At 41.2% G+C, this 21,567-nt stretch overlaps 2 protein-coding genes across 2 annotated transcripts; both read left to right on the top strand.

The window, feature by feature from the left end:
* Nucleotides 1-7,161: 7,161 nt before the first annotated feature.
* On the top strand, nt 7,162-13,685 carry LOC308570578 (vomeronasal type-2 receptor 26-like). The gene is made up of 3 exons (XM_081165495.1): nt 7,162-7,169; nt 7,992-8,118; nt 12,506-13,685. The coding sequence occupies exon 3, from the start codon at nt 12,508-12,510 to the stop codon at nt 13,414-13,416; it is 909 nt and encodes a 302-aa protein (XP_081021621.1). The 5' UTR covers nt 7,162-7,169; nt 7,992-8,118; nt 12,506-12,507; the 3' UTR covers nt 13,417-13,685.
* Nucleotides 13,686-15,001: 1,316 nt separating this feature from the next.
* Nucleotides 15,002-21,286, top strand: LOC308570669 (vomeronasal type-2 receptor 26-like; the record flags this gene model as incomplete). Its single annotated transcript, XM_081165580.1, has 6 exons — nt 15,002-15,219; nt 15,883-16,174; nt 16,858-17,718; nt 18,152-18,379; nt 19,456-19,582; nt 20,385-21,286. The coding sequence occupies 6 exons, from the start codon at nt 15,002-15,004 to the stop codon at nt 21,284-21,286; spliced, it is 2,628 nt and encodes an 875-aa protein (XP_081021706.1).
* Nucleotides 21,287-21,567: the final 281 nt, after the last annotated feature.

Below are 21,567 nucleotides of genomic sequence, written 5' to 3'. Positions count from 1 at the left end.
TTCCCGTAGCAAAACGTCACAACTTTGGCGGTATCAGGCCTTGGGCGGAATCCTTTTGTCCATCTTCCTCTTGCGGCGGCGATACCAGGGTTCCCCGTTAAAGGGGTTTTCTGAAGGGAGGCTTTGGCCGTACACCGAAAGGTTGTCATTGCTCTCCCCTGCGGCGGCGGCGTTACGGGGGCGGCCATCTCTGCTTGAACATATGTTCTCCAGAGCTGGCCCATCCCCCACACACACACTGGATAACCCTGATGCTCCCTAGGTCCCCGGCTGGGGACCAGGGAGGGAGAACGCCCAATGCCTGAGCCAAGGTCTACCCACATTTGAAATTTAATAAAGTTGTGGCCAATTTAATCCCATAGCACGTTGTCTTGAGTCGTTATTCCACATGACGGGGGGACCGTGCAGGATCTGGGGACTCCGCCTGCCCACGCAATCTATAATGCTCATAAGTGATCCTTATAGGCAGCCCTTCATGCAACTTGAGTGTGATGAGTTGTATGTGATGGAGTGGACCACCTAACCCAGCATTAGTTACTATAGCAAGGATTTGAAACTGAGGTTTCCTGACTTCATTTTGAAGACAGGTACTGGAAGTCAAAACAAGGATCTTCACCCTACAAAGCACATGTATTTTACTCTCAGTCTAGAAGTGTCCACTTTTTATTAATCTGTGGGTTGAACAAGAATGCAAGAAGTATTATCAGAATGTTGGCTTTGTGAGGGATAGAACAGCATTGTGTGGAGAGGGATCTTTAAATATTTTTTTAATAAAAAAATTGCCATATACTATTTCTTGTGGTTTCTTTGTTTGTTGGTTTCCCTTGTCTTGGGTAATTTCAAACTCTACTCTCCCTTGCAGTGCTGTACAACAGCAGATTTGTCATCATCTTCCAGGGCACAAGATGCTCCTTGCTTTTGGAAGTTGAAGAAGCAGTAACTAAGCTTCCAAGTTTTACTGTTGTTTGTCATTAGTATATTATAGTGGAATTTGAAGATGCGGGATGATAATAAAGTAGAGACTGCATTTTGTTTTCCTTTAATGGTATTTTCTCCTTTATATGTTTTACGAGTCTTGTACAACTTTGCGATCATAGATAAGCTCTTGGAATTCAACAGAGCTTACTCCCAAGTAAGTATTGTGCATAGATTGTAGTCATGACACATGGCTGATCAGGGATATAGATCCAGGTCTCCTCAGACAATTTCCAAGATGCTAACTACACCACACTATATTTTGGAGTCCCAATTGGCTACAGGGTTTGTTATGATGAGCTCCTAACTTAAAAATGCACCATTACACCATTGGTCCATTATTATCTAACCCAAGGAAATTAAAAAGTGACGGTTCTGAATATGTGACAAACACATTTTCTCCAGCATTTCCACTGGGAATACCTAGCACTTAATGAATAACTATTTTCCTGTTTGATTATTAAGAGGACTATAATTAAAGCTGCTGCTTCTCAAAAATCCTTGTGGATGTTCAGTGATAACTGTCAAAGGATACTATAAATCAAATCAGAATAGATAGGGTCTGGTATCCAAATGTCTGAGTTTGAGACGCCCAAATTGCAACCTCTCAGGAAATTAAATTACCATTCAAATTAGACAATTTTCATCTTGGAGATGCTGCTCATAGTATTGCCAGAAAAATAGTGGTTTCTGTGTAGATTGTATTGTATTAAGGATGGTTGTTTTAGTAATCTTTCTGCTGGAACTATTTCCTTTCATGGTATGTCAGGCTCACATAGCAAAATGCAGGCTCCAAGGTCCTCATCGTCCACTTCACATCTATCATCAGCCAGGAGATTTCATCATCGGTGGCATTGTTTCCCATGGTGGCTTCTTATCCACTTCAGCAACATTCATGGAGGAACCTCCACCAGTACTGCCTGAAGAACTTGTGTAAGAACTCAGCTTCTCATGATCAATCCCAGAGCAGCAGCTTCAGAACAATGGCTGATGCTGCAAATGTAAACTCAGTTATCTATGATTTAAATATAACATACTGATCTGGAAACTCACATGAATCAGCTGTGAAAAAAAGAAATAGTTTAGTTCTTGGTAAGGGTGTATAGCAGTCTAGTTGTTGTTGTTGTTTAGTCGTTTAGTCGTTTAGTCGTGTCCGACTCCTTGTGACCCCATGGACCAGAGCACGCCAGGCACTTCTGTCTTCCACTGCCTCCCGCAGTTTAGTCAAACTCATGCTGGTAGCTTCGAGAACACTATCCAACCATCTCGTCCTCTGTCGTCCCCTTCTTGTGCCCTCCATCTTTCCCAACATCAGGGTCTTTTCCAGGGAGTCTTCTCTTCTCATGAGGTGGCCAAAGTATTGGAGTCTTAGCTTCAGGATCTGTCCTTCCAGTGAGCACTCAGGGCTGATTTCCTTCAGAATGGATAGGTTTGATCTTCTTGCAGTCCATGGGACTCTCAAGAGTCTCCTCCAGCACCATAATTCAAAAGCATCAATTTTTCAGCGATCAGCCTTCTTTATGGTCCAGCTTTCACTTCCATACATCACTACTGGGAAAACCATAGCTTTTACTATACGGACCTTTGTTGGCAAGGTGATGTCTCTGCTTTTTAAGACACTGTCTATGTTTGCCATCGCCTTCCTCCCAAGGAGCAGGCGTCTTTTAATTTCGTGGCTGCTGTCACCATCTGCAGTGATCATGGAGCCCAAGAAAGTAAAATCTCTCACTGCCTCCATTTCTTCCCCTTCTATTCGTCAGGAGGTGATGGGACCAGTGGCCATGATCTTCGTTTTTTTGATGTTGAGCTTCAGACCATATTTTGCACTCTCCTCTTTCACCCTCAATTAAAGGTTCTTTAATTCCTCCTCACTTTCTGCCATCAAGGTTGTGTCATCTGCATATCTGAGGTTGTTGATATTTCTTCCGGCAATCTTAACTCCGGCTAGGGATTCATCCAGCCCAGCCTTTCGCATGATGAATTCTGCATATAAGTTAAATAAGCAGGGAGACAATATACAGCCTTGTCGTACTCCTTTCCCAATGTTGAACCAACCAGTTGTTCCATATCCAGTTCTAACTGTAGCTTCTTGTCCCACATAGAGATTTCTCAGGAGACAGATGAGGTGTTCAGGCACTCCCATTTCTTTAAGAACTTGCCATAGTTTGTTGTGGTCGACACAGTCAAAGGCTTTTGCGTAGTCAATGAAGCAGAAGTAGATGTCTTTCTGGAACTCTCTAGCTTTCTCCATAATCCAACGCATGTTTGCAATTTGGTCTCTGGTTCCTCTGCCCCTTCAAAATCCAGCTTGCACTTCTGGGAGTTCTCGGTCCACATACTACTTGAGCCTTCCTTGTAAGAATTTTTAGCATACTAGCAGTCTAGAAGCGCAGTAGTAGACTTAACTGAATTCAGTATGATTAACTTCTGAGTACATATTTAATGTCCCAAGTGTTGAAGGTGCTTCTGAAACAATCTGCAACTCTCATTCTAGGGTGGTGCCCAAGGCTTACCAGCACATCCTGGCATTGGCATTTGCAGTCAAGGAGATTAATGGATGCTCCCACATTTTACCCAATATCACCTTGGGCTTCCATATCTATGACAGCTATATTAATGCAAGAAAGACGTATCTTGCGACACTGATACTTTTATCCAAGCTGGAGAAATGTGTCCCCAACTATGTATGTGATACTGAAAATAATCTGACAGGGGTTATTGGGGGACTCGACTCTGAAATCTCCTTTTATGTGGCAACCATTTTGGATATCTATAAGATTCCACAGGTATGGCACTTATGGGCAATACCTCTTTGCAATCTAAGTATCCACCCCTTCATTTCTACTATGCACTTTAATGACAACATTGCTTTGCAGTAAATTTGCATGGGAGGGGAGAATAATTCATTCTCTAGTTCAACTCCCTCCCCTTTCCAGGAGACTGATATCCCAAGGTCCACTGGTGGGATAATGGACCAGCTATGTTTGGGTATGCAGCATTTTCTACTTAGTGAAGAAGGAATGTGCATTCAGTGGGAGGGGGGAAGCTTTCAAGATTCAAACACAGGTAACTGGCACTAAAATCCTTCTCCCTCCTCACCACCCCCCCCCCAAAGTAATGGGTTTGGGGAAGATTAAACACATAATGAAGTTATGTTAAGTAGCAGAAACAATCAAGCTTTGCTGGAAAGGAGTAATAGTAGTGAACAGCTGGTTCACAATTGAAATGTGGTTTCATAAAAGAAGTGTGAGGAATCATGTAAAAAGGAGGCAGAAATCTCAGTTTTGCTCTGGGCTGGGGTCTGTGCATCATGAATAAGGGGGAAAAAGCTCTAGAAAGATAAATTCAGAACTTACAGTTCTGACATAGCTAAATAATATCTAATGCACAGGTAGCTAATCCTCTTATTGGCGCCTGATGTGCCCCTCCCATCAATTTTATTCAACCCACAAGACCTACCAAAGTCAGCAATGACACACACACACAAATCTTTAAAAATAAATAAATAAATAATAGACACAGTGCCTGTCCCCACTCATCAGATCAAATGTTTAACAAGCAGGAATGGGAAATTATCCCAGTTTTCAGCTCATATGAATGTGTCTATTTTGTATAAATGAAAGACAGCATGCAGCCAACAGAATTCATCATATAATGTACATAAATAGTTTGAAATAACTCTGGAAATTATATTTTTCTCGTCCCTTCCTCCATTCCCTCTTTAGCTCATTTATGGCTCTGCTCCAGTGATGAATGATAAAACCCCAGGTCTTTCCTTCTACCAGTTGACAGCCCAGGAAGACCTTCAATATGAGGGAATTATCTCTTTGCTTCTGCATTTCAAGTGGACATGGATTGGGGTCATTGCAGTGGACAACGACAATGGGGAAATATTTGTGCATACATTACTTCAATTGTTTTCTGAAAATGGTATCTGTTTTGCCTTCATAGAAAGAATTCCCAATTTTAGTTTTATCCCTGAAATTAATGACATGTTACAACAGGGGGCAAAAATACATGATAAAATAATGAGCAGCAAGGCTAATGTAGTGGTGAATTATGGAGAATCTTACTCCATGGCATTTTTAAAATGGCTTCCATACCTATCAGAACACGATATGACAAATAATGTAAAAAGTAAAGTTTGGATAACAACAGCTGAGATTGAATTCACTTCATTTGTCTATCAAAGAAACTGGGATTCAGGACTATTCAATGGTGCTATAGCCTTTGAAATTCACTTCAGTGACCCACCAGGATTTCATCAGTATGTTGAGCACAGAAACCCTTCCAACACAGATGGGGATGGTTTTATCAGGGACTTCTGGCAACAGGCTTTTGATTGTGTGTTCCCAGATATCACTGCAGACCAGGTGGAGGGGAACATTTGCACAGGAGAAGAGAAGCTAGAGAACCTTCCAGGATCATTTTTTGAAATGAGTATGACAGGGCACAGTTACAGTATCCACAGTGCTGTCTATGCCATCGCCCATGCTTTACATGCTATGTCCACATCCAGACCCAGACACATAGGAATGGCATATGGAGGGAGAGTGAAGAATCAGAATCAACTGTTTTGGCAGGTAACGGGTTGAACTTCCTCAACTTGGAAGAGCACTGTTATTCCTTCACAATGTATGGGTTTCCAAAATACTGTCAGCTTGTTCTTTCCTCTCAGGGTTCAGGCATATGGAATATGAGGAGGAACTGAATCATAATTTTGTGGACAGATGATGGCTGTGTCTTTGTTTCTCTGAGGAAAGAGCAATGATGGCTGTCTCCTTGTTTGAGCAGAAACCCCCCTGTACATGATAAAGCATTTCCTTGGAGATGTTTTGTGGCCCATTGAGACACCATTTGACAAACAGTCAGGATGCAGTGAAAACAGTCAACAGAGATGAGCAGCATTCTTGCTATTCCAGTTACAGCAAACCTGCGAATAGCTGTGTAGCTGTGTAGCTGCTATATATGTATAGGCATCCAGAGGAGTAGAAGCAAATGTGATATTCTTGACAATAAATAATTATCTGTCATGTGCATTCCTTTGGCTGTGAAACACCCTTGACAGCCTGCAAATTTTTCATCAGAGCAGGGGGTCACACACCACTGTTCTGCCTGAGGGATGTAACTGGGAGAGAGAGGCCTGACAGAAAGAATGAGAGAAAAACATTTATGTGGGAGAAAATGGGTTGGCTCTCTACATGCTTGTCCCTGACTCCACTCACTGTAGGTTCTGGCCTCAGAGGAAAAAGGATTGCTCAGCCCTGTATTAGAGTGCAGCCTTTTCTAAACACTTGTCTTTTCTGTTTACAATTTAGCTCCACCACATTCTGAGAAGTATCTCATTTAATAACACTGCAGGAGATGTGGTATCCTTCAACAAGAATGGGGAGGTAGCATCTAGCTTGGATATTATCAACTGGATTATATTCTCCAATCAATCCCTTCATAGAGTCAGAGTCGGAAGGATAGATCCTGGAGCACCTTCAGATCAAGCATTCACCATTGATAAAGAAGTAATAACTTGGCACAGCTGGTTTAACCAGGTAGAATCCAAGTCACAGGCATTTAGCAAAAGGTCTAATAATAAAGGAGCCCTGATGTTCTATCCTGAAATTTAAAACTGATTTCATTTGATGATGAACACTTGTGAAATACTTGTTTTATTTTGAAAGGAGGATATAGTGTGGACCAAGAAAGGATAAAAAATGAAGATAGGATAAAATGTGACTGAAAGGGGGAGGAAAAAGGACATGGGTGAATGGGTGAGGAGTGTCCACATAACTGGAAGTACATTGCACTGGTGCAAACAGTCCCCAGAGCAATGCTAGATAGTCCAAAAGGTCAAATACTGGTCCCAGTCCAATACAACAAGCAAAGTCCAGACTCAAACAGTAAGGCCAGGTTCCCACGTCTGCAAGTGATCCAGGGTCAGAAAGCCTAGAGTCATCTGAGTGCCCACAAAATTCCTCCCAGATCTAACAAGCCTCATGGTACCACCTGGTCAATTAGTGAGCTGGGCTGTGTTCCCTTGCCTGCCTCACTCTTCTAGAGTATATTTCCCACTACTCCTGATGCCTCACAGCCCACTGTGCCCATAGAGATGGAGGCACCTCTGGTTCTAATGATGTGTCCTTTCCCCCTGGCTCCCATGGACTGTCAGCTGCCCCTTTAACATCCCCTACTACTGTCCTGTGAGTACCTCCTAAGTCCCCAACCTCTCCTGCCCAATCATCAATTTGTACCAGTTGTGGCTAACACTCCTTGCCAGGATCCTCTTCCCCTTCCTCGGTGTCCTGATATATCATGACAAGAAGGCAACAGGGGATGAAATGAGGCCAGAGGGAGAAACTGAGAGTTGACAACAGGAAGCATAGAGGAGACAACTAAAGTTGATATGGGAGTTGTAGAAGAGAAAAAGGGAAGCGTAGTAGTGAAGGTGGAGATAGTGAAGGAAGGGAAGGACAGGGATGAGGTCAAGAGCCTGGTGCAGAAGTCATAGTATTTACTGCCATTCTCCTTATTTATTTACATATTACTTTTGTATATTGTCTGTACAACTATCTTCCCACTGTTATTGATGCATATTTTTATGAATAGCTCAGTTCAGTTCCTTTTAAAAAACAAAACTGGTTCGATGAACGTGTTTACTTAATATGCATATTTTCCCTCAGAATACATATTTAATTACATATTTTGATCAAAGAAACACAATGTGTTGGATAGTTAACTTCATATTCTGATGGTATGGATCAGGACGTTTTTTATTAGAATATATAGGGACTGAATTCATCAAATGTCCTCAAATGACTTCCTCCACCTCAGATAGTAGCTGTTGAGACTAGGGTTGGCAATTACTTCTACAGTGTCCAGTGCCCTCAAGGGAGCCAATTCATACCCTACTGAAATGCTGTGTCACTTTAGTAACACAAAGCTGGGTCCAGCACCTGAGGGATTCCAAACACCTTATTTTCTGTTTATCATTCTGCTTATTCTGTTTATCATTTATGAATTAGGCCTCTCCTCTTTCGGCCTGCACTGAAAGTTGCCAACCAGGATCTAGCAAGAAAGTGAAAGAAGGGAAGCCATTTTGCTGTTATGATTGCATCCTATGTCCAGAGGGCAAGATTTCAAACCAGGAAGGTGAGACATAGATGACTGCACAGTCAATTGCACTTAGTTTCCTCATACATGATGGGGATCTAAATGTAGCTATGGCTAACAAGCTACTTTCAAAGGGGCTGTTAATGATAAGAGTCTGATGCTGGGCTGACCAGAGCCAATAATCACACCGGGGGGGGGGGTATTGTATTCAGACTGCAGTAATATGGTACTGGGGAATGGATTCCAAAGCCTATATACCTCATGGGTGCCCAGGAAAGATTTTTATGCATGTTGCTTACATCAAGCCATCAGGATCAAAATTAAGGGAGAGAAGAATAGCAGTGACCTCAATGTGGGAGTTTACTATAGATCCCCAAGCCAAACGGAGGACATAGATGATGCCTTCCTGGAACAGATGGCCAAGCATGCAAAAGGAAGGGAGATAGTAGTAATGGGGGACTTCAATTACCCGGATATTTGTTGGATGTCAAACTCAGCCAAGAGCATAAGGTCAAACAGATTCCTCACTGGCCTTGCAGACAACTTCATTGTCCAGAAAGTGGGAGAAGCAACAAGAGGAACAGCCATTTTAGATCTGGTCCTAACCAATGTTGATGACCTGGTTAGTGGGGTAGAAGTGGAAGGATCATTAGGCGCGAGTGATCATGCTCTTCTGAAGTTTACTATATAGCGGAAAGGAGCAGCCAAGCATACTAGGACTCAATTTCTTGACTTGAAGAAAGCCGATTTCATAAAACTTAGGGAAGTGCTGGGTGAGATCCCATGGCTGTAATACTAAAAGGAAAGGGAGTTCATGATGGCTGGGAGTTTGTTAAGAGTTTGTAAAAGCACCACTTCAGGCAATACCAATGAGACAGAAACACGGAAGGTGCCTAAAGAAGCCAGGGTGGCTATCTAAAGAACTTTTAACTGAGTTAAGATTAAAAAAGGATGTGTACAAAAAATGGAAAAGGCGGGAAACCACCAAAGAGGAATTCAAACAAATAGCCAGCACGTGTAGACGCAAAGTCAGAAAAGCTAAAGCACAGAATGAACTCAGGCTTGCTAGAGAGGTTAAAAGCAACAAAAAAGGCTTTTATGGGTATGTTCGTAGCAAAAGGAAGAACAAAGAAACAGTGGGGTCACTCAGAGGAGAAGAAAGGGCTGAACTCCTCAATGCCTTCTTTGCCTCTGTCTTCTCCGATAAAGAAAACAATGCCCGACCTGAAGAATTTGGAGCAAATGGGGGGGGCACTAGGTGGCGCATTGGAAGATGGCTGACAATAACATCTCTCCAACCCACACGAGGTAATTTGGAGGCTATCATGGGGGTAATTAGCCTCCTTAACCCCCCCCAGGATTGTGGGGGGGGGCGCGGCCCTTGCCTGCTGTGCCCTATATCACCCCCGAATTTGTGGGGGTGGGGGCACTAGGCACAAAGCCCTCCTGTGGGTTTTCGGCTCTCCTGGACGCTGTCCCTGATTCGCACTGCTAGTTGCGATGATCTTTAAAAGAAACAATTTGGACGAGATTAATTGCACATGCTTCAAGGAAAAAGGGGAGTAAAGACTGCTGACAGAAGAGATCTCTGATAACAAGACAAGAATAAAATATGAGAAGATACGTCAAGATACGGTAATGACAAATGGGGGAGGGGGGAGAAAACCTGCCTTCCTTTTTTTCATGTGATTTAACAAGAATCCCCTCCCCCAAATGAGTCAGAAATTAAGGACTTAAGCTGTGGATTTAAGGCTGTGTGGAGATAAACTTTCAATCCAAAGCAATTTTTCAAGATGAAGCTGGAAAGCTAAGAGTTTGGGAATGACACAGTTAAAAATGCCGTCGCCATTTTGGGAGGCATTGTTGGAGCTCTTGGATCTGGGAGGAGAAAGAGAGAAATAGAGTTGTTTACATATCGTGGATCAACTCCTCGGTGGGACTTAAGAGCGACAAATGCCAAAATTGATGATGGAAAGAGCGATGTTATCTACGAAGGAGATATATGGAAACCATCTGGACTTAGTGGAGGAACAGGAAATCCACACAGGATTATTATACTTGTTATTGACTTAAGGAGACCAACAGAAGAGATCGTAAAGGAAAAAGAGAAATTATATGAATAAGATATGATGTGGAAACACCAAGATAAGACTGGATAGAATTATGAACTTTGTTTGGACTGATTGGGACTGATTTGGACATTATCTCCCTTTGGATCTTGAAGTATGGGTTGCCCCAACAAAATTTAAAAAATTGGCTTTTTAATTTGGAATTTATACGATGTGATTTAATTTGATGTGATTGGCCAGTTAATAAAAATTATTTTAAAAAAAATAAAAAATGAAGAATTTGGAGCAAATGATTCAGCAGAGGAAACACAACCCAGAATAACTAAGGGGATAGTACAAGAATACTTGGCTAGTTTAGATGTATTCAAGTCTTCAGGGCCAGATGAACTGCATCCAAGAGTATTAAAAGAACTGGCAGATGTGATCTCAGAACCACTGGCAGTCATCTTTGAGAATTCCTGGAGAACAGGCGAAGTCCCGGCAGACTGGAGGAGGGCAAATGTTGTCCCTATTTTCAAAAAGGGGAAAAGAAAGGACCCAAATAATTACTGCCCAGTCAGTCTGACATCAATACCAGGGAAGATTCTGGAGCAGATCATTAAGCAAACAGTCTGTGAGCACTTAGAAAGGAATGCTGTGATCACCAATAGTCAGCATGGATTTCTGAAAAATAAGTCATGTCAGACTAACCTGATCTCGTTTTTTGACAGAATTACAAGCCTGGTAGATGAAGGGAATGCAGTGGATGTAACCTACCTTGATTTCAGCAAGGCATTTGACAAGGTGCCCCATGATATTCTTGTAAAGAAACTGGTAAAATGCGGTCTTGACTATGCTGCCACTCGGTGGATTTGTAACTGGCTGACTGACCGAACCCAAAGGGTGCTCATCAATGGTTCCTCTTCATCCTGGAGAAGAGTGACTAGTGGGGTGCCACAGGGTTCTGTCTTGGACCCGGTCTTATTCAACATCTTTATCAACGACTTGGATGATGGACTCAAGGGCATCCTGATCAAATTTGCAGATGACACCAAACTGGGTGGGGTGGCTAACACCCCAGAGGACAGGATCACCCTTCAAAACGACCTTGACAGATTAGAGAACTGGGCCAAAACAAACAAGATGAATTTTAACAGGGAGAAATGTAAAGTATTGCACTTGGGCAAAAAAAATGAGAGGCACAAATACAAGATGGGGGACACCTGGCTTGAGAGCAGTACATGTGAAAAGGATCTAAGAGTCTTGGTTGACCACAAACTTGACATGAGCCAACAGTGTGACGCGGCAGCTAGAAAAGCCAATGCAATTCTGGGCTGCATCAATAGGAGTATAGCATCTAGATCAAGGGAAGTAATAGTGCCACTGTATTCTGCTCTGGTCAGACCTCACCTGGAGTACTGTGTCCAGTTCTGGGCACCACAGTTCAAGAAGGACACCGACAAACTGGAACGTGTCCAGAGGAGGGCAAGCAAAATGGTCAAAGGCCTGGAAACGATGCCTTATGAGGAACGGCTAAGGGAGCTGGGCATGTTTAGCCTGGAGAAGAGAAGGTTAAGGGGTGATATGATACCCATGTTCAAATATATAAAAGGATGTCACATAGAGGAGGGAGAAAGGTTGTTTTCTGTTGCTCCAGAGAAGCGGACACGGAGCAATGGATCCAAACTACAAGAAAGAAGATTCCACCTAAACATTAGGAAGAACTTCCTGACAGTAAGAGCTGTTCGACAGTGGAATTTGCTGCCAAGGAGTGTGGTGGAGTCTCCTTCTTTGGAGGTCTTTAAGCAGAGGCTTGACCACCATATGTCAGGAGTGCTCTGATGGTGTTTCCTGCTTGGCAGGGGGTTGGACTCGATGGCCCTTGTGGTCTCTTCCAACTCTATGATTCTATGATGGTATATCATGTTACATGCTGATTGGTTACAAAGCATTGATGTATACATTGTCGTTGAATCAAGGTATTTGCACACTATTCAGCTTTTTCTACTTGCTCTTCAGTTCCATGGTAATATCATCTATCTTCTGCTGCTGCTTCCCTATTCTGAAATCTAAGGGCAGGTTTCCCGCTCCCTCTTTCTCACAAAACTTAGAATATGGTAAATTTTGCACCAGCCACTACTCCCACATCACAGTCATGCATACCTCACCTGGCTTACCACATCCTTGCCATTGTAGCCCAACATCATATTATAGCACCACAAAGCTCCAAAGCAAATAAACAAGTCCCCACAACAATTCAAAGTATTTTCCAATTTGAATAGATCCATTTATTTTTCTGAGTTTGAGGGAAAGGCATGAAATTTTTCTGAGACTGATAGCATATATGTGAGCTAAGGTTAATACTTTTCTTTTCCCAGATATGAATGACTGCACTAAATGCTCAGATGAAAACTATCCAAACAAGGAACGAAATATATGCATTCCCAAAAGCATCAGTTTCTTGTCGTATGAAGAACCTTTAGGCATCAGTTTAGCTATAGTTGCTCTTTCTTTTGCTTTCATCACAACTCTGGTACTGGGAACATTTCTGAAGAACCACAAGACTCCCATTGTCAAAGCCAACAACCAGAATATCACCTATACTCTCCTTGTCACCCTCTTGCTATGCTTTCTTTGTGCTTTACTGTTCATTGGCCAACCGAAAAAGATGACATGTCTCCTGCAACAAGCTGCTTTTGGCATCATCTTTTCAGTGGCTGTTTCCTGTGTACTGGCAAAAACTGTCACTGTGATTCTGGCTTTCACGGCCACAAAACCAGGATCCAGGATGAGAATGTGGGTGGGGAGAAGGCTGGCCAACTCCATTGTCATTTCCTGCTCCCTTATTCAAGCAGGCATCTGTACACTGTGGTTGGCAATCTTTCCCCCATTCCCAGATGTTGACAAGCACTCAATGCCTGAGGAAATTATACTAGAATGTAATGTGGGGACTGTGATTATGTTTTACTGTGTCCTTAGTTACATGGGCCTTCTAGCAATAATTAGTTTCACAGTGGCTTTCCTTGCCAGGAAATTGCCAGACATTTTCAATGAAGCAAAGTTTATCACTTTCAGCATGTTGGTATTTTGCAGTGTTTGGTTGTCCTTTGTTCCATCCTACCTGAGTACCAAGGGGAAATATACAGTAGCTGTGGAGATCTTCTCTATCTTAGCCTCCAGTGCTGGTCTATTAGGTTGCATCTTTTCCCCCAAATGTTATATTATTTTGTTGAGGCCTGAGCTGAATATTAGGGAACAGATAATAAGCATTAACAAAATGAAGAATTAAATATCTGTGTTTTGCTGTATGCTATGAGGGGAAAACACCTCACTTTATTACCAGCTTTTGTTTACCACTGCTGATTCAACTTCTAACCACTACCACCATAAATATGAAGGATGAAGGCCCTGCCCTTTGAATATATTGATAGTTGCACAGATGCATGTGTGAGAGAAAAATCACTGCTTTATTAGGGTTGCCATATTCCCCAAAGTGAAAATCCAGACAAAGTTGTTGAGCCCTAGCTTTATTTCTTGTTTTAAATACATGAAGCATTAGTTCTAGTGGAATAATCACGTGTGTTTAGTAACTGGAGCATTTTAAGCTTCCTTTTTCATCAACAAGGTTCCCAGAGTAGCTAGCAAAGATCAGAAGTCAGAAAGTCCTTGCCCTTAGGTTTACAGTATGTACATTATATTTTAAAAACACTCTCAAAGCTTCACTTGAACCTTGTGTATTCATGGTCATGTGTCTCTTGATTTTATTGGGACAGTCACACTTGATCCTGTTCATACTGTTTCACAATTTAAGCCCTACAATATTTTGTTGCTGATCCACACTTGTCCTCTTATTATTTCTGGTTTTCATTTCTTAGTCTTGATCATCCCATCTCCAGATATCCTTTGTCATGGGGAATAGGTTTAGGAACGAACAGAGGTCAGCTCTGGGTGGGTGTGTTTCAGAACACAAATGATATCATTGACTGCTACAGTACAAAGGTAACAGCAGAATCTCTCTGATAATGAGAATATAATGAGCCTTTCAGCTTTTACTGTTCCTTGTGAGGGAGCAGCAAAGTGGACGTCAAAACATAAGGATAACAATCAAGCAATGAATGTGTCATTTCCTTTGATTGTATTTCTCCTTTATACTAGTAGTTTGTGGGGTAACTTTTTTAAAAAATAACAACTAGTTTGTATTTTTAAATAAAACCTTAAGGTCACATTTTAGCTCACTAAATATATTTTTAAAAATAATAATTATGCTTTACATGTTGAAATTTGTAAAACTATGATGAGATAAGAGCCACCGGATTCAGTGGACCTTACTCCCAGACAACTATTATGAACAGTATTTTAGTAATGCCTTATGGCTTATTGGTGATGTGAACCCAGGTCTCCACAGCCTAATTTGAACATTATATGTATACCACTCTCCATTAGGGAGTCCCTTTTGGCTACAGCAGCTGTTAAAATCAGTGCCTAACATCAGAATTCACTACAACACCCTTGTTACCACATTATCTAAAAGAAGAGAATTCAAAATGATACTACTGGAAACGTAGCAGCAGTTCTACAGGGAATCTCCCATTCTGACTTAATAATTATCTTCCTGTTTCATGATCAAAAGTACTGTAATTAATTCTGCTGCTTCCCAAAGCCCCTATGGAGTTGAAGTGAACACTGGCAAAACTCACAGCAAAACCTGTGGAAGATGATATAAGCATACCCAGTACCATTAAAAGATATGGTATCCACTAGTCTGATATTGGATGCTCCTAGACTCAAGAGAGACAGTGTAAAAGTAATGAGAGTGTTGCAGAAGAGAATAGGGAAATATTTGTGCATAAGGAAGATTTCCTCTTGTTCTAAGGATGGTGGATTTGGTAGTGTTGCTGCTGGCAATGTTTCCTAACAAGATATGCAATTCCCATGTGGCAAAATGCAGGGTGCAGGATCCACACCATCCAGTTCACATATATCATCAGTCAGGAGATTTTATTATTGGTGGCATAGTTACTCATGGTGGTTTCTACTCCAGTCAAACAACCTTCACTGAAGATCCGCCACCCGCGTTGCCTGAAGAGCTTGTGTAAGAACATATTTATTGTTTGGGTTTTTAGTTATATTTCTCATGTCACTTGAATTATCAGCCTCAAAACACCCACTGAGGCTGCAAACATATGCACGCTTATTTGGAAACAGCTCCCTTTGAATGATATGATCCATTTCTGACAGAAAATGGAGAGGTGTGTGTTTTTAAATTAATGTTTTTAAAGTAATAATGAAGAAAATAATCTCCCATTTCTCCACATGCGAATAAATAATGCTTCATTGAAAGGAATATCTATTTTGCGTATCTGAAATACCACCTTTAAATAGTTGGGTTTTTTTTAAGAAAAACAATTAAAAAAAAACAAAAAACCCAGACCATTTATGGTCATTTTAACTTCCTGAAAATCTTATTCCCATTTCTCAGGGAATTAACCCTACTGAACTGCATATTGTTAAATTCAGAGTGCAGTACCCACATTATCCATCTCATATGCATAATCAGTCATGAGAGTTAATAATTGACGGCATTGCTTTACTTGGCGGATTCTTCTCCAGAGCCTCCAGAAGTTGCAGCACTTAACCCACAATCACTTTCATTGGAATAAATCCCACTGAATGCAAACTGATTAACTTCTGAGTTGAAATATAAGGGGCTTACCAGTATGAAGTATTTTGACACAGATTGCAACTCTTGTTCTAGGGTGGTGCCTAAGGCTTACCAGCACATCCTGGCCTTGGTATTTGCAATAAAGGAGATCAATGAAAACCCTCACATCTTACCCAATCACACCTTGGGCTTCCACATCTATGACAGCAATGACAATGCAAAGAAGACGTATTATGCCACAATGCTACTTTTATCAACCCTGGAGAAATTTGTCCCCAATTATATATGTGACATCCAGAATAATCTGACAGCTGTCATTGGTGGGCTTGACTCTGAAATCTCCCTTCATGTGGCATCTATTTTGCATATTCATAAGATTCCACAGGTAGGAAACTCTTGTCTGTTTTCATTTGGAGTATGAGAATCCAATGCCATTTTCATACTTTCGTGCTCTTTCCAGATTTTATTTTGTGTGTTGGAAGGAGAATTAGACACATTAGAAATAATCAGATCAACAATTATTCTTTCTCTCCCTCTCTCTTATACCCAGGCTAATAAAAACCCTTCTTACAATTCATTCATTAAAGAGAGAAGACATTATAATTGGAAAACAATGCTCTAGCAATATAAGTGAGATTCATGCCTGACTCTTGGATGAAACCAATTTTCTTGACATACTTCAGTTTGGGTCCCCATCTCTCCTAAGAGGGCAAGGCCCTGGCAGACCCCAGGTACAAAAGACAAAGGATGCTCAGCGCATGAAGACCATGCATAATGTCATGGCATATGTGATAACAAATGCTCTCTGAAAGCTGATGACCTAAACCATTCTCTCAAGCCCATTTAAAATATAGTCTTTCTCCAAGATCCTGAAATAAATAAATACAAGAGTGTACATCCTCACCCAATCCCAAATTCCAGAGCCTGTTTTCCATGCAATTGTAAAGTTCAAATGCCTTTCAGGGTTCTTCTAAAAATCCCTATAGTAACATATGTGAATGACTATAACTAGTTTAATCTGTTGTATAATTTATAATAGCTTTCACATTTTCTCTAATCTCTCTTTAGCTCACATATGGCCCTGCTCCAGTGGTGAATGATAAGACCTCAGGACTTTTCTTCTACCAGGTGGCCCCCCAGGAACACCACCAGTTTGCAGGAATTCTCTCTTTGCTTCTACATTTCAGGTGGACATGGATTGGGGTCATTGTGGTTGATAATGACAATGGAGAAAGATTTGTGCAAACTGTGCTTCCAATGTTTACAAAGAGTGGTGTTTGCTTTGCCTTTCTAGAAAGATTCCCCAAATATAGTTATGACAGTGAAAGTTATGGCATGGTACAACAGGGAGCAAAAATACATGATAACATTATGGGCAGTAAAGCTAATGTAGTGGTGGTCTATGGAGAATCTTATTCCATGGTATTGTTTAGATGGCTTCCCTTTCTATCAGAACATGAGCAGATGACACTGAACATGAATGGCAAAGTATGGATAACAACAGCCCAGATTGAATTCACTTCATTTGCATTTCAGCGGAATTGGAATTCAGAAATGTTCCATGGCTCTATTGCTTTCACAATTCACTTGAATGACCCAGAAGGATTTAATCTATATGTTAAGAGCAGAAATCCATTCATTACAGATGGAGATGGTTTTATTAAGCACTTCTGGGAACAGGCCTTTGGCTGTAAATTCCCAGATTACATGGCTGGCAAGGTGAAAGGGAATGCTTGCACTGGGGAAGAGAAGCTGGAGAGCCTTCCTGCGGAGTTTTTTGAAAACAGCATGACAGGTCATAGTTACTGTATTTACAACGCTGTTTATGCTGTGGCCCATGCTTTACATGAGATGTCTACAGTCAAGCATGAACAGAGAGCAATGGTGCACCAAATGAGGCAGAAGAATCAGAACCACAAGTTCTGGAAGGTAAGGAGTTGAAGATCCTCAAGTGGCAGAGCAGAACACATTGGGTGTCACTTTCTCCTGACATCTGGTCTTCCTCCATGCTTCTAGCCTGCTCTTTGCAGCTTAGTTTTACAAAGAGGATGAGAAAACCAGTGCTGAATCATGACATCTCACACAAAGGAGGGGGGGAGAATTATAGTTATGGTAGTCTGATTGATTTGTGGCATATTGTGATGCCTGCAAATTCTGGCTGTACAAAGGTGGCACTTTCCGGAGACAAAAAGAATATGGTCATGGGATCGTTCATGCAGAAAGCATCCTGTTTTTCATGACAAAGTGTTTGTATGGAAGATCCCACAAAGCCAGCTGAGATGCCAAACCAATAACAAACAGGAGACGATAATGGCTGGAGGCACCTGCCCCATTCCCTACTGATTTTCTTTTTCCAATCTAGCTCCACCAATTTCTGAGAAGTGTCTCATTTAACAACACTGCAGAGGATGAGATTTCCTTCAACCAAAATGGGGAGGTGCTATTTGGCTTGGATATTATCAACTATGTTATATTATCCAATCAATCCTTTCAGAGAGTGAGAGTTGGAAGGATGGATCCACAGGGTTCTCCAGATCAAGCATTTACCATTTATGAGGATGTCATAATGTGGCCCAGCTTATTTAACCAGGTACAGCCCAACTGTCAGCTACTTCAAAGGTTTTCTGGGATTGATTGAGCACTGATGATCTCTCCTTATGGTGAAAACTGCTTTCATTGTGGCAATCATGCATACCCACAAAAAAGATTTTTGATTGAAAGAAGATTACTATGAATTCTATCCAGGTTGATGTGCAATAAAGGGGTGAAGAATAAAAAGACCAGCTGAGAGCAGACATGATCAGGTTGTTTTTAGAGCAGCAATAGAAGAGGAGAAAAAAAGAGAAGTGGTGAAGGGGCTTGAGCAGGAGATATGGAATATATCATTCTTACAGGAGTGGTTGTCAGGGAAGGGTGACACAGCATACCTGGCCTCCCAACAGCAATGCAACTGCATTACTGGATGGGATAGGAGGAGGGGAAATACAGCAGAAAGGTCAATGCACTGTAAGTGCACTGGCAAAGGGTATGTGTTGGTTGGGGCAACTTTTCCACCATATCCCACTCTCCCTTCCAATAAGCAACAGTGAAAGCATTGCCAAAATGACTGATATTTGATAGCCCTCCCCACCAGCCACTCTTTCTGCTTTTAATTGTATGGTTTTTTTTATTTTTCAGTTATTAACTACATTTGTATACTACCCATGGAACTAATTTCTCTTGCCAGTTTTTGTCACATATGCATATTTTAAGCCATAGGTCCATTTCCTCATAGATGTGATTTTTTTAAAATAAAAAACATTTTAATATGAATTAAGATAAATATTCAGAAAGCATATTTAAATTTCTGTTTTAATCTGTTTTAACTGTGCTGCAATGCTTGAGGAAGCTCAAAACATATGGATTGGTCCACTAGATGCTGATCAAACATATTGTACTGGGATTCACAAAAACTGAATTTATCAAACATTCCTAAACGTGACCATCCTCCTATGGTAGCAGCTGCTGGAACTGGGAATGGGTGTAGCCCTAAAACTGCTTTATCTATATATTGTATATCATACTAGGTATTTTCTATCTCTCCCCAAACAAGTGGACCCAGAACCTGAAGGATTCACCAGACACTGTTCTCTTCATTATCATTCTGCTCTTTCATTTATGGATTAGGCTCAGCCTCTTTCTGTATGTACTGAGAGTTGCAAACCTGGTTCTTACAAGAAAGTGAAGGAAGAGGAGCCATTTTGCTGCTATGATTGCATCCCGTGTCCAGAGGGGAAGATGACAAACAAGGAGGGTAAGAGATAAACATAGAAAGCTGGATCCACTCAGTTATTTGCACTTAGTTTCCATTGAAATACAGTAAATGTAAGAAATTTTAGTGTAAATGCCGGTCCTACTTAACACCCACAAGCGTTCCCTGGAAATCATACATTGAGCAAGCATTTGACCAATGAGTCCATGATTTCCATTGATACTTACAGGAATCAGTGATCTCTTTTTGCCTTCCACAATGGTTTGCTGTTATGATGGCTGCAGCCAACCAGATAAAGAGAGACAAAGGAAAAACTGATTTTGTCTGATCTCTCCTGCTCTCTGATTTGTTCAATCTAGCTCCCCTTTCCTCTCTGCATGGTTCATGCCCCAAAATGGTGGCCACTGACTAGCAAAGCACAATAAGGCTCTGGCTATTCAGATATATGAATCTGAGGAGTATATTGCAAGCTTTAGGAATTACTCTTTATATTTGCATATATGATTCGGAAGGTAACAAGCAGGTTGATATTATGGCCTGTGTGTATTTAAGTCAGTCTGCATCGGACGTAAATGCTACTGAGTTATGACATCACTCTGAGATTTAGCACACATGATCCCAAATAGTTTACCATCATTTTTATCCCTGCATCGTCCCACACTATGATGCTTCTTTAGATCCATGTAGACCTTAAACAGTGATACTCACCCCTGAACACTTTTTATCATATCAACACTTCCTCTATTATGTTATTTGAACTGCTCTGTCCAAGGGTAGCTGTTACATCGTGCTGTTGATATAGATGGCAACTATGTGAACTCAGAATACATCTTTCTTTTTTCAGATATGAGTGACTGTAATAAATGCTTAGATGAAAACTATCCTAGCAAGAGGCAAGATACATGCATTCCCAAGAATATAAGCTTCTTGTCTTTTGGAGAGCCTTTGGGCATTAGTTTAGCCTTCCTTGCTCTTTCCTTTGGTTTGATCACAGCAGTGGTGCTGGGAATAATTCTGAAGAACCGGAACACTCCCATCGTCAAAGCCAACAACCGAAACCTCACCTATACTCTACTCATCTCCCTCCTGCTCTGTTTCCTTTGTGCTTTATTGTTCATTGGCCAACCTAAGATGGTGACATGTCTCCTCCGACAAACTGCTTTTGGCATCATCTTTTCAGTGGCTGTTTCTTGTGTGCTGGCAAAGACCATTACTGTGGTTCTGGCTTTCATGGCCACCAAACCAGGTTCCAGGTTGAGGAAGTATGTGGGGAAAAGACTGAGCAACTCAATTGTTCTTTCCTGCTCCCTTATTCAAGCAGGCATATGTGCTGTGTGGCTGGCAACATTTCCCCCCTTCCCAGATGCTGACATGCATTCCCTGACTGAAGAAATTATATTAGAGTGTAACGAGGGCTCTGTGACTATGTTTTACTCTGCTGTTGGCTACATGGGCTTCCTGGCAGCTGTCAGTTTCACAGTGGCTTTTATTGCCAGGAAATTACCTGACAGTTTCAATGAAGCCAAGTTTATAACTTTCAGCATGTTGGTCTTTTGTAGTGTTTGGTTATCTTTTGTTCCAAGTTACTTGAGCACTAAAGGCAAATATATGGTAGCAGTGGAGATCTTTTGTATCTTAGCCTCTAGTGCTGGATTGTTAGGTTGCATTTTTTCCCCAATTTGTTATATTATTGTGTTAAGACCTGACTTGAACAACAGGGAAATGCTAACAAGAAGAAAAGAATAAAGCACTGAATTTAAGTTCTTTGCTATACATTTTAATCGAGAGGTTTGCAAGTGTGTGTGTTTTGTATTTGTGTGTTAAGTAGATTTTTAAAATTTCACTCGTCTTCATCAGCTTTATATTAACCTGATTCACAATACTAATCTGTTGTTGTTGTTATACAAGAACATATAGACATGAAAAGCTAGTAACAGGGGGAAAGTAATGATAGAGTTGGAGAATAAAATAATAGCATCATATTACAAACTTGCTTTCCTGAGTAGCAAATGGCATTCAGATACCCC

This window comes from Podarcis bocagei, assembly GCF_964188305.1.
Source record: "Podarcis bocagei genome assembly, chromosome: 13".
Taxonomy (NCBI): domain Eukaryota; kingdom Metazoa; phylum Chordata; class Lepidosauria; order Squamata; family Lacertidae; genus Podarcis; species Podarcis bocagei.
Note: the sequence above shows the minus strand (reverse complement) of the source record. Positions and strands in the feature narration are given on the sequence as shown.

Bases quoted from the DNA above. Each gene is read 5' to 3' on its own strand.
- LOC308570578 (XM_081165495.1), top strand. From the start codon at position 12,508: ATGAATGACTGCACTAAATGCTCAGATGAAAACTATCCAAACAAGGAA.